The sequence below is a fragment of the Electrophorus electricus genome, chromosome 6 (genome assembly GCF_013358815.1).
Source record: "Electrophorus electricus isolate fEleEle1 chromosome 6, fEleEle1.pri, whole genome shotgun sequence".
Classification (NCBI taxonomy): domain Eukaryota; kingdom Metazoa; phylum Chordata; class Actinopteri; order Gymnotiformes; family Gymnotidae; genus Electrophorus; species Electrophorus electricus.
This window is the reverse complement of record NC_049540.1, coordinates 21,159,115-21,172,827: the sequence shown is the minus strand read 5'-3', so window position 1 is coordinate 21,172,827 and position 13,713 is coordinate 21,159,115. Positions and strand designations below refer to the sequence as shown.

Genomic DNA, 13,713 nt, shown 5'->3' with positions numbered 1-13,713 from the left:
ACCACAGACTGGAAACCTAGAGAAGCGCCGGAGTGTAAGAACTTTCAAGAAGGTCGGGACATTAATAGCCCCTAAGACCCATTCCAAAGGGCGTGATATTTGAAAGACATGCCTTATGAGTCTCATCTACAGTGTGCTCTCACAGCGACACTTTTATACTAGTTATTTACTAATTATTCACTATAATACTAGTTATAATTATTTTATTCACTTGATGTTTACCCTGATTTAAGATTATTGTTTTATTTAAACAACATTGACAACCCTGCTATCTAAATTGACCAAAAAAAGTATTTTCAATTTTATTTGTTTATTTATACAGTAACATCACAAATGGAGTATGTACTTTTTCACTTTCTCTGCAAAGTTTGTTTGTGTTGTTCTTGCTGGAAGACGCATCAATTAAAAATGTCCAATTATCCCTTACAACTTCTGCCTCAAACCAGTAATACAAGAGAGTAATACATGAAAAGCATAAAGAGCAGCTACGTGAATGCAGTCTATTCGTGATAGTTTTTCAATAGTCCCTTTTTAAAGATAACATTGGAATTTCTATTCAAGCTTAAGAATTAAGTTAATAATCATAAAAGCAGTACTTTAAAGGTTTGACAGTATAATAAAATGTCAGGGCATTCTATATACAAGGAAAATTGATTTTTACAGCTAACTTTAAAAGGCCTACTATAAAATGAAGGTTTATAGGCATGAAAGCTCAGAATACACGTATTTTCTTCATTCACCAGTAGGCCTTAAAAAACCCCCAACATATTGCTTATTAATGCAAAATTTAAATATGTTAAAAAAGAAACAATATTTCTTTGAGCCCAATCTAGATATGTTTTAACCAGGTGTCTGTAAGCAGTTTTCCCATATTGCTGAATGAAATTTGTAGTGTCTGGTTAAGCTTTATTAAAGTCCTTTGTACATGTCAGCCACTAGGGGAATTAGGGGACTAATTCTACCTGAATTATTTCTACTTAATTCTACCTAATTCTACCTGAGCTCCATTTTGACAAAACTCAGAAAAATAACTGGGTTAAGTCTCTTATCGCCTAATACTTGCAGGACACACTTCAGCTTGGCTGCACTCGATAAATGTAAGGGTAACTGCAGTGAAACAATCCTTTGTGGTGATAGAACAACATTGTCTATTCAAGTGTTTACATTTTGGAAACGTTTTGAATTTTAAAAGAATACATTCATAGAAATATGCTGTACTAGGCGGAGAAAAAAAAAATCACTAAATCCACACTAAATTATTTGGAGAAAAGAACGGTCAGTTAGCGCCACCGTGGTGTGCTGCTTGGATCTGAAACAGGAACGCTATGCTTAAAAACACACAAGTGTCACCAAGTTTTAAAATGTATTGCCGAGTAAATAATCATAGTGTAACGTTGACCCGAGTGCCGCAGGGCCCTGTGCGTCTTGTGCCGCGGAACAAGACGCACAGACTCCCTCGACTTTGTGTAACATTTAATGGCATTAAACACGAACGACATAGAACATGAACACAAACAGTTAAACACCAATGTGACAGAAGCAAACGACATTAACCCCAATCACCAAGGCTGAGGCACGCACTGCCGGAGGTTTCAATAGACAGACACTCCACGGTAAACCCCGTGCAGGTGCGTGCCATCACGGAGGGCGTGGCCACAAACGAGGGTGAACCCCCCTGCACGCGGCAAAATATACTTATATACTTAGAAATATAAAGTCAATTTCATGACCAGTTAAATGATCTCATGAACACTTGATTAAGTCCTTTTTTTTAAAATAACCAGTCCACATGAATAGAGTATGTACTAACATGAGTAAATGAGTGAGTAAGTTAGTGTGTGTGTGTGTGTGTGTGTGTGTGTGTGTGTGTGTGTGTGTGTGTGTGTGTGTGTGTGTGTGTGTGTTTTAACAATAGCAGAATTTTTAGCAGGCGTTTTAGTGAGGATGTTTTAAAATTGTAACACTTTATTCATTAATTCCACAACTTCTCAAAAATAATAAAAATGTACCAAAAATAATGTCAATCCACAGAATGGTAAATATGACCTCAAGAACCTGAGAAAAAAATTGAAACTCTTCTGTTAATAACAGGAAATGCAATGGCTGTATATTTCACAACAGACAGGAAATGAAGTGTAAAATACAGCTGTAGGGTGAGGCACAGCCCTTAGTGGGCCTCAGCTTCTGTGACTTTCAAGTACACAGTGTTTCTCTCTCAGAGTTTCACAGCCAGTCAGTGAGATTGTGACCAAAGCGTCAAGTTTCCTTCCTTTTTATGTCATAACCATATTAATCATTAATCACTGTTGGTGCCAGAAGCTCTAAAGGTAAGGAAATATATCATAAATTCTTATAATATTCAGTATTAAGTGTCCTTTAGTTGTATTTTAATAAAAATTGGGCTTCAAAAATCATTACATGTGTATACAGTAACTTGTCTTCTCTGCCTCAACTCTTTTCCAGGAAGTGAGAGCTTGTTTTATTTTTACGTGAGCTGCTTATGGCACTCATATCCATATAGTTGACGAGATCCTTCCTTTTCTTCCTTGTGTTTGCTTTGACTCACATGGTGCTGCACGCAGTATTTGCAGAGTGACAGAGGGATCAAAGCGAAGGCGTGGAGAAATCGCGAGGGGGAAATAGGGGCAGAGGGAGGGCGAGAGAGACAAGCAGAGAGAGGAGGATGGAGAGCGTGTCATTGGATCAGTCGGCCAGCGTGGAGGAACTGGTGGAAGCCTGCATCAAAGCCTTTGGTCAGTGGTGCCGCTCGCTCTCGCGCGAGTGCTATGACCTCTCAGCTCGTCTACTGCCCCCCTCCCCCTCCATGTTTTCTGTTTCAGCATGAAGGTGCTTCTCTTTTTCCACCCTTCACTTGCCTTTCGAGCTGCTGTGCTGTCCTTCGCTTTTGTAACTGCTCCCGTCCGACCCGCAGGGAGAGCAGTTTTAACGTTAAGCATCACAGTGAGTCTCACAGCTCCTTCCCTTCTTACACTCTCTCTCTCTCAGATGATGAAGGGGTCATAAAGGACCAGTCTCTGGTGCGCATGTTCCTCATGATGCATCCCTGGTATCTTTCCTCCACCGAACTAGCCAAGAAGCTCCTGCACCAGTATCCTTCTTACACAGCTCTACACTGCTTCCCTTTGGTTTGCAATCTGGAGCTCGTGAACACCGGTGGTAGCATGGAGGTCGTGAACTCCGGTGGTAGCATGGAGGTCGTGAACACCGGTGGTAGCATGGAGGTCAAGAACGCCGGTGGTAGCATGGAGGTTGTGAACACCAGTGGTAGGATGGAGGTCATGAACGGTGGTGGTAGGATGGAGGTCATGAACGGTGGTGGTAGGATGGAGGTCAAGAACGGTGGTGGTAGGATGGAGGTCAAGAACGGTGGTGGTAGGATGGAGGTCATGAACGGTGGTGGTAGGATGGAGGTCATGAACGGTGGTGGTAGGATGGAGGTCATGAACGGTGGTGGTAGGATGGAGCATGAGCTCCAAATTGCAAAGCAAAGGGAAGCAGAACAGACAATACCACTTCGTTCACATGCTCTACCCTACCACCACTGTTCACAAGTTCCACTCTACTACTGTCGTTCATAAGCTCCACCCTACTCCCCCATGTTTCTTAGATTGAATTGCACTGATAAAAATGGAGGTTTTCCATAACAATATCGCAGGTCTCAGGAGGAGGAATGCAGTGCCAGTCGCCAATTGCAGATTTGTTATCTTGTCAAGTGAGTTCAGATTCAAATGTGCTGAAATATGTCGCAACTGAAGCAGAGCTCTGCGTTTTGATGTATTACTGTAAATAAGGCATGTGACAACAGGAGGTGGAGTTTGATCCACCAAAATACAGTCACAGTTCACAGAAAATGGCTGAGGTGAGACAGCCCACTCATTCTGTTAGAGGAAAAAGCAGACATATTTCATGCTTTACTGGGCTCTGTACTCTCTCCTCTTCTGTCTTCCTCCCCACCCCCCCTCCACCCTTCCTTCCTCTCCGACCCACAGGTACTGGATGCACGAGTTCCCGGCTGAGTTTGACCTGAGCCCGGAGCTGGCCGGGCTGGTGCGCTGTCTGAAGGAGCAGCTGGAGGAGAACAGGACGTGAGACGCAGTGTCCTCTTGGACATAGACAGCCTGTGAGTGCGAGGCCCGTCCACCTGCCGCTGCGGTGAGGTGCCGAGTGCAGCCATCACGCTGGCGTAAAGATTGCCACGGCCTGCTGCGTGCTCCTCTGACTGATGTAACCGCTGCTCATTAGAGGCCTTTTCTATGAATAACTCGCTGCACGTGTGGCCTGGTATACTATTGGGTGCTAGGTATGAGAGAGGATCGTAATGTTTCTTTGTCATTCCAGTGGGTACTGTCAGAGTATCATGTCATAACAGGTTGTGATGAAAGGTAATAAGCTGTGCAGTAGCAAAGAGCGCATCGGCGTATTATTATTTTTTCCAGCCCATCGTACGAATGGAAGCGACAGCTGAATTCGTTTGTACAGAAGAAGAGCAAGGCGTCTCTTCTCTTTGACCACCTGGATGCCTCGACCCTGGCAGAGCACCTCACCTTCATGGAGTACAAGTCCTTCTGCAAGATCCTGGTGAGGCTCCAGCTCACATTGCCAAAGTGGACCGCTGGGAGTCGATCCCAGAGAATATAGGGATAGGGATTAGCTCCAGATACCTGAAGGCTCGTTGAATCAGTCCCAGAGTGTCTAGGGAGAGGGCTCAGCTCCAGTTACCTGAAGGCTCCTGAGTCAATCCCAGAGTGTCTAGGGAGAGGGCTCAGCTCCAGTTACCCGAAGGCTCCTGAGTCGATCCCAGAGTGGATGTCAGTGATGTTGGCTTGCTGCTGGCTGTTAGGCCGGGCTGTTGTATCTCTGGCAACTGTGGTGCCCTAAGCAAGAACTTGACTCTAAATCACACACTTTAAAAAGTGCTTATGTTTAGAAACCCAATAGCCTCATGGGCTAATGAGTTTTTAAACATAGCTGAAAAAAGCAATCGGTGTTTCAGTATGTGAATATACATATTCCATATCCTTACACACACACACACACACACACACACACACACACACACACACACACACACACACACACACTCACCAGACATATTTATATATAATGTACATATATTCCATGTTTGTAATTAAACTTCCTCTGCAGTTCCAGGATTATCACAGTTTTGTGACGCATGGCTGTACTGTGGATAACCCCATTCTGGAGCGATTCATCACCCTCTTCAACAGCGTGTCCCAGTGGATTCAGATAATGGTGCTCAGTAAAGCCACAGCCCAGCAGAGAGCCACTGTCATCACTGACTTCATCAAACTGGCCCAGGTGAGCCTCCCTCTTTCTCCAGGAAACCTCTCCTGACATCTTAACATTTTCGGAGATTGTCAGCCAAGTTCCTTTGGTTGTTCAAGCCTAAGTCATTTAAGTTATCACTAGGGTCTTGACATTTTGTATGTAGATGTGCTTCCTGTTTATCTGGCTTGTATGTGTGTGTGTGTGTGTGTGTGTGTGTGTGTGTGTGTGTTTAGAAACTTCTAGAGCTGCAGAACTTCAACACTCTTATGGCAGTTGTTGGGGGTCTGAGTAACAGCTCCATCTCCAGACTCAAAGCTACACAGGCACTGATTGGTAACGATGCCCAGAAGGTAAAAGCCATACAGAATTCAAATCTGCTTCTGCTAAAAACAGGGTTAGAGGAGAATTCACCCACCATGACTGTTTGGCATATGAACGTGACAGTAATCGGATTTAAATCCATAATAAAGCTGGTTGGAAGGCATAATCTGTAATTTGCTGCAGTATAAAATGACTTCACAGGTGATGCAAAAGGAAGTAATAACAGGGTCCCTTCAGTAGCGTTTATGCTGTCAGTATCAGTTAGTGTTTTTACACTATGCAGCATCTTCCAAGGCAGCAGCAGCACCGCAGAGACAGATGCCTGATATCAGGTATCTCAGCACAGTTGCTGTCATGGCAGGCCTGATCAGGCTCGATTTTATCCTCCCTTTTCGACATGAGGCGTGCTGCCTCGCCACCTCTTCACACGTTGGCTGTCTTGTGTCTTATCAGCTGTTCAATGGGCTGGCAGAGCTGGTCACGTCGTGCGGGAACTACAGCCATTACCGGCAGCACTTCTCCGAGTGCAGCGGCTTTCGCTTCCCGATTCTGGGCGTGCACCTGAAGGACCTGATAGCTGTGCACGTGGCCCTGCCTGACTGGGCTGACCCAGGGAAGAGCCGCGTCAACCTGACCAAGACCCGACAGCTGTACGCCATCCTGCAGGAGCTGGCGCAGGTCCAGAGCACGCCACCCAACATCGATGCCAACCCAGATCTGCTCAACTTGCTCATGGTGAGGGCCAGGTGCAGGGTGGGTAGACTGCTCCCCAAGGGGTGAGGCTTGCTAGCAAAGCTGCGGCCTTTTATGTCATATGACTCATGTGGAGGCTATTACGAGTATTATTGTGTTTGTTACTGTGTGTGTTCGATGAACTGAGACTGTTCTGGGTTTTGGGGTAATGCAGATATTTGTGTTTGAATGATCTTAGGTGTCTCTCGACCAGTACCACTCAGAGGAGGAGATCTATCAGCTCTCTCTGCAGAGAGAACCACGCAGCTTGAAATTATCTGTGAGTTCCTCCCCCTGCCATCAGGTCTACACAAAGCACCAATCAGAGCCGAGTGATAGAACCTAGTCTCCCAATTACAACCACTCGTGACTCAGTTTGACAGATTAATGTACTGATTTTGATTACATAATCCACTTACTTGGACTTGCAGCTGAGAAATTGGACCACTACCCTGCAATTACTCTTTTCAGTCTTCAGACAGCAGTCATTTACACTAATCCCAGTGCCGTGTTGTCTTTTGCAATATTGACTGCTCCTTTGTGGGGTTTTTTTTTTTTTTTTTGGCTTATTAGGCATCCATCTCTAAGCCCCAATCTCCTCTAATAGAACAGTGGGCGTCTTCCGTCAAACCCAAGGCTGATCCAGTCATCATCAACAAACACATTGAGAAGATGGTGGAGGCAGGTTATTCACATATGACTAATTCATTAATCCTTTTCATATTTTAAAAGGAGCAAATATGTTGTGTGTAATGAAAGGAAATAGTAAGCTGTCGTATTATGTTTCAGTCTGTGTTTAAAAATTTTGACACGGATGGCGATGGCTACGTTTCTCAAAGAGAATTTGAGACCATCAGGAATAACTTTCCCTACCTCAGCAAATTTGACGAGCTGGACCAAAACCAGTGAGTGGACAGGAAGCATTCTTTCTTTTTTATTTCCATAACCATCATAGAAACGAGCGCTTATTGTACATTTTTCTAGCATGGTTTAGCCTCTCCCCTCACTTTCTCATTCCCCCCCCCCCCCACAGAGATGGTAAGATTAGCCGAGAGGAGATGATCGAGTACTTCACCAAAACGAGCTCCGTGCTCAACTATAAGATGGGCTTCGTGCACACTTTTGCAGCCATGAGCTGCATCAAACCCACAGTGTGTCAGCACTGCTCAGGGATTGTGAGTACACAGGGGAACGGGGGGAACCACATGTCACATGTCATAGGGAAAAGGGAGAGGGACCGAGCGGAGTAAGGAACAGTGCTTGGGAGACATCCATGTTATGCCTTTAAGGCTCTAACTGATGGAAATGACATGTCTTCAGCTATTTAAGAATCTAAGAGTATATCTAATGGCTAGTTATTATGTGATGATGACGTCATGAACCTAATGATTATAGTAATACTCCATGTTACAGCTATAGTTCTTTCTATATTTCTGGTGGAGCTGGTGGAGTGGTGAGGATGTTGTCATGCTCAGAGCTGGTGGAGTGGTGAGGATGTTGTCATGCTCAGAGCTGGTAAAGTGATGAGGATGTTGTCATGCTCAGAGCTGGTGAAGTGGTGAGGATGTTGTCATGCTCAGAGCTGGTGGAGTGGTAAGGATGTTGTCATGCTCAGAGCTGGTGGAGTGGTGAGGATGTTGTTATGCTCAGAGCTGATAAAGTGGTGAGGATGTTGTCATGCTCAGAGCTGGTGGAGTGGTGAGGATGTTGTCATGCTCAGAGCTGGTGAAGTGGTGAGGATGTTGTCATGTTCAGAGCTGGTGGAGTGGTGAGGATGTTGTCATGCTCAGAGCTGGTGAAGTGGTGAGGATGTTGTCATGTTCAGAGCTGGTGGAGTGGTGAGGATGTTGTTATGCTCAGAGCTGGTGAAGTGGTGAAGATGTTGTTATGCTCAGAGCTGATAAAGTGGTGAGGATGTTGTCATGCTCAGAGCTGGTGGAGTGGTGAGGATGTTGTCATGCTCAGAGCTGGTGAAGTGGTGAGGATGTTGTCATGCTCAGAGCTGGTAAAGTGGTGAGGATGTTGTCATACTCAGAGCTGGTGAAGTGCTGAGGATGTTGTTATGCTCAGAGCTGGTGGAGTGGTGAGGATGTTGTCATGCTCAGAGCTGGTGGAGTGGTGAGGATGTTGTCATGCTCAGAGCTGGTGGAGTGGTGAGGATGTTGTCATGCTCAGAGCTGGTAAAGTGATGAGGATGTTGTCATGCTCAGAGCTGGTGAAGTGGTGAGGATGTTGTCATGCTCAGAGCTGGTGGAGTGATGAGGATGTTGTCATGCTCAGAGCTGGTGAAGTGCTGAGGATGTTGTTATGCTCAGAGCTGATAAAGTGGTGAGGATGTTGTCATGCTCAGAGCTGGTGGAGTGGTAAGGATGTTGTCATGCTCAGAGCTGGTGGAGTGGTGAGGATGTTGTTATGCTCAGAGCTGATAAAGTGGTGAGGATGTTGTCATGCTCAGAGCTGGTGGAGTGGTGAGGATGTTGTCATGCTCAGAGCTGGTGAAGTGGTGAGGATGTTGTCATGTTCAGAGCTGGTGGAGTGGTGAGGATGTCATGCTCAGAGCTGGTAAAGTGGTGAGGATGTTGTCATACTCAGAGCTGGTGAAGTGCTGAGGATGTTGTTATGCTCAGAGCTGGTGGAGTGGTGAGGATGTTGTCATGCTCAGAGCTGGTGGAGTGGTGAGGATGTTGTCATGCTCAGAGCTGGTGGAGTGGTGAGGATGTTGTCATGCTCAGAGCTGGTGAAGTGGTGAGGATGTTGTCAGTAAAGTGGTGAGGATGTTGTTATGCTCAGAGCTGGTGGAGTGGTGAGGATGTTGTCATGCTCAGAGCTGGTGGAGTGGTTCAAGTTCAAAGTTCAAAAAGGTTTTATTGTCATTTCAGCTATATACAAGTACACAACAAAAACGAGACAATGTTCCTCCAGGACCATGGTGCAACACAAAACAACAGTGCAACAGACAACATGCTACACAAGTGCAAACAGTCCAATATAGTGCAAAAATGTCATTAAATAAACAATAATAAATACAGGACAGGACAAATACAAAATGAGTAGACAGTGCAATTATTTAGTCCAGTACACAGTACTGGGCATATGTAAAGCGAGTTTTGCATAGGAATTAGTGACATGCTACCCTGAACATAACAGTCACCGGTAGCAGCCAGAACAGTTCAGAGTACAGTGCTGGTTTAGTACAGTACTCTAGCAGCAAGTAGGATAACGTGCAAGACTGCAACAGGAATGCATAGTTTATTTGTGTGAGGTTTGACTTCAGCACTAAGGATGAGGATGTTGTCATGCTCAGAGCTGGTGAAGTGGTGAAGATGTTGTCATGCTCAGAGCTGGTGGAGTGGTGAAGATGTTGTCATGCTCAGAGCTGGTGGAGTGGTGAAGATGTTGTTATGCTCAGAGCTGGTGGAGTGGTGAAGATGTTGTCATGCTCAGAGCTGGTGGAGTGGTGAAGATGTTGTTATGCTCAGAGCAGGTGGAGTCGTGAGGATGCAGGAGGGTGTGGGCTCTCACCACTTCCCATTCTCTTGCTTCCTGTTATCAGTCCAAATCTCACATCTTCAGCCAATGCCATTAAAACCAACAGAGCACTTTTTAAAACCCCGTACAGATAAATATATGAGCTGCTTCTTCATGCTTTCATCTTTTGGAACAATTAGTATTAACTGGTCTAATGTTGTTTATTTTAGATTTGGGGATTTCACAAGCAAAGATACAAATGCAAAGGTATGATTTTTATATTTATTTAATAAACACATTGTTACTTATGGTCATTTTAAGTGATGTTTTCAATGGATTTTTAGAAACCAGGCCAAATTATTCTAGTATGAAGTGCCTTCAAACTGAATCTATTCAGTTTTTTCTGCAAGCATCACAGAACAGAATTAGCACTGGGTGAAGTGGTTAATGACCTACTGCATATCTTAGATATGTTTGGGGGTTTTTTTTGGGGGGGGGGGGTTACATTGCCTTGCAAAAGTACTGAAGTCTATTAAAAATCATACCACTTTAATATTTTTTTATGTGCCATATTTTATTAGAAAAGACTGACCTTCGAAATTCATTCGTTCATCTTATAAGCTGCTCAATCCAATTCAGGATCAAAACTAATTAATTTAAAGTGATATTAGTTTTCCATGAGAAAATATTCTGTGACAAAAATTAATAAGTGAAATATACTGTGGAAAAAACATTGAGAAGGGTCCCAAGTTTACTCAGAGAAAAGATATTGTCCTAAAAAACACACACTTGTCTTACAGTTGGCTTCTACCTGCAAATAATTAAAAAGTTGACCTTTCCCGGATAAAAGACCCCCTTAATTCAACTACCATTAGTCAGACTCTGAATCCTAAGGAATGCTGTGAAAATGACCTGAGAACACTCCACTGAAATTAGAGGTGAAGTTATAGACATGCACGAGATAGAAAACGCTGCAAAATAATATTCAGCATAGTTTTTGGATATCCCAGTACGCTCTGTGAGGAAATGGATGCTGTGGCAAGCCACCGAGTCGCTGCCTAAACAAGACCATCCTTTAAAACCTCAGAGCAAGAGGGGCACTTGTGAGGGAAGCTGCAGAGATCCCAGCAATCACTCTGGAGGAGTTAGACAGTTCAGTGGCTGAAACCGGAGTGACGGTGCACTAGTCAGTACAACTGGTCCATATGGTAGCGCGCTGAAGAAAGAACACATCAAAGCCCGTCTGGAGTTTTCCAGAAAGCATCGTAGCGGCCCAGATAACGTGGGATATGATCAAATGAGACAAACATGGAGGATTTGGGCTAAAATTCAAAACTGTATGTATAGCGCAAACCCATTCTTCAACAAATGCCGCCTCAACAGTATGGGAGCGGCAGCCTCATGTTATGGGGATGTTTGTCCTCGGCGGGGATTGGGCCTCTTTTAAAAGGTGAAGGAAGCATAACAGGTACAAACTATAGGCAGATGTATGTTGCTGCTAAAAAACTTCCCATTCCAGTAGAGCAATGATCCCAAACACAAGCACACTGAAAATCACTTCCAAGCAGTATGCCAATATGGAAGAAATGTACCTCATCAGACTTGAGGCTATTATTGAAGCAAAGGGAGAACTACCAAGTACTGGCTTGGAGGGAAATACTTATACAAATACCATTTTTTCTGCTGACAAATTTTATCTCTGAAAAGGTCCTTTAAGAAAATATTGTTTTGCAATAAACATACTGGAATAAGAAAATATCCAGCACTCCAAGCACTACATGCTTGATCCCTAAAAATCTGTCATTTGCAATCCAGATGAATCTCATTTTAAAAGGGTTTGAATGCTTTTGCAAGGCACTGTCATCAACCATGATTTTTAAACAGGACACAGCAGGTTTAGACCAGCACGTTCTTATGTGATAGACCACAATCAGTTTATTAGTACGCATTGGGATTATTCTGAGCCTAAAAGAGCGCATTTGGGTGTGCCACAAGGTTATATCTTAGTCCTGTTATTGGTCTTCTCTTATAGACAGCCCCTTGGACATGCCATTCACAACGGAAATGTTGATAACACATAGTTACACTAATCAGTTCAGCCGGAACTGATTTAGCAGCACATTTATACAAAAGGGATAATTGTGTCAAAGATATAAAAGTCTGGAAGATCATAACTGTCCCTTTTCTGAATTTTGATAAACCAGAAATAATGAAGCAACCACGGACCTTGGTGTACTGTAGCCCTTACGGCAGGGCCATCATTTGAGTAGCATATAAGTAACATCTTTAAAACTGCATATTATCATTTAAGAAGCATATGCAAAAGAAGCTCTATGCATACCCTACATGGCACGGAGAAACGAATCTCTTGGTTTTATAATTTCCAGATTAGACAACTGCAACATGTTGCTTGTCTGCTAATCTGCTGCCGGAGCATCTTCTACTAATCTTATTCGATTTATGAAGTTTTGCAATGACTACAAAGTAGTGATTATTATGGCCAATGCAGAATAATAGGAACGCAAACTCTAGAGGTGTTTTTAAATGCAGGCTGTATTTACAGATTTTATTTTACCTATATTGCAAATATGTAATTGTAATAAATTGTATTATTATTGTATTATTTTAAAGTCTTTTTTGTTAAATGTTTTCTATGTGAAGGGAGATAATCAAAAGCGGTAATCAAAAGTGCTATATAAATCATATATATATATATATATATATATATAAGATTATTGAATTTATATAAATTATATAAATTCAATAATTTTATATATATATATGATTATTGATTATTGAATTTATATAAATTATATACATTCAATAATTTTATATATATATGATTATTGATTATTGAATTTATATAAATTATATAAATTCAATAATTTTATACATATATATGATTATTGATTATTAAATTTATATAGCACTTTTAATGACAACAGCTCCCTTCATATAGAAATGTACATCATGTCCTCCGCTCTTTCTGTCAGTATGTGGGGTTAGCTGTCATAAAGACTGCCGAAGCAATTTGGCCCTTGAGTGTCGTAAACGGACAAAAAGTTTCAGCGTTGACTCTCCAGTTCCACTGATCAGCCGATCTCTCAGCTTGCCTCCCTCTACTGGACAGCACAGCAAACCTGAGTGCACTGGTACACTAAACACACACGCACGCACGCACACGTGCACACACACACACGCACACACACACGTGCACGCACACACGCATGCACACACATACACGCACACATACACGTGCACAGCACACACATACACGCACACATACACGTGCACGCACACACATACACACACACACACACACACACACACACGCACACACACGCACACACACGCACACACACGCACACACATGCACACACACACGGTCATAGACAATGTATAGACATTGTGTATGTTTGTGCAATATGTGTTTGTACATACACATTGTCTATCCAGGCAAAGGATCCTGGTTGAAGACTGTGAATCTTTGACTGAAGCACAGTGACATTGGGAGAGATACCAATTGTGAATCTTCAATTCAGTATTTTCGATTGTTCTGTATTCCGCAGGCTCTAAGATTCTTTACTCTTGCTCTGTCCTCAGTCATCAAAGAGGAAATCCAGGAGAATCTAGAGGATGAAGTGTTTGATGAACACTTTTGATGAGGAACAAAAGAATATACAAAAGTCAAACGTGAGTGCCCACTCTATATGTAGTTTACTACAACAAAGGGAATATAATCTTCCATGCAAACTTGTTACTTATTTATAATGATTTATTTCACTGATATCTATCTGTTTACTTATATTTATCATCTTTCACTTCCAAAGGACAACAGTCTGCCTGTGAAACTGGCTCACCCATAGTGCGCAGACAAGCATC

General features: G+C 43.0%; 1 protein-coding gene across 1 annotated transcript; it reads left to right on the top strand.

Annotated features, from left to right (window-relative positions):
* Nucleotides 1–2,182: 2,182 nt before the first annotated feature.
* rasgrp2 (RAS guanyl releasing protein 2 (calcium and DAG-regulated)) lies at nucleotides 2,183–13,500 on the top strand. The gene is given in 17 exon segments (XM_035527034.1): nucleotides 2,183–2,327; nucleotides 2,583–2,753; nucleotides 3,007–3,109; nucleotides 3,677–3,733; nucleotides 4,011–4,099; nucleotides 4,102–4,141; nucleotides 4,458–4,599; nucleotides 5,167–5,340; nucleotides 5,544–5,660; nucleotides 6,085–6,366; nucleotides 6,563–6,643; nucleotides 6,937–7,044; nucleotides 7,153–7,268; nucleotides 7,397–7,538; nucleotides 10,062–10,098; nucleotides 12,825–12,983; nucleotides 13,435–13,500. Coding segments are annotated over 16 exon segments (1,776 nt in total). The 5' UTR covers nucleotides 2,183–2,327; nucleotides 2,583–2,683; the 3' UTR covers nucleotides 13,494–13,500.
* Nucleotides 13,501–13,713: the final 213 nt, after the last annotated feature.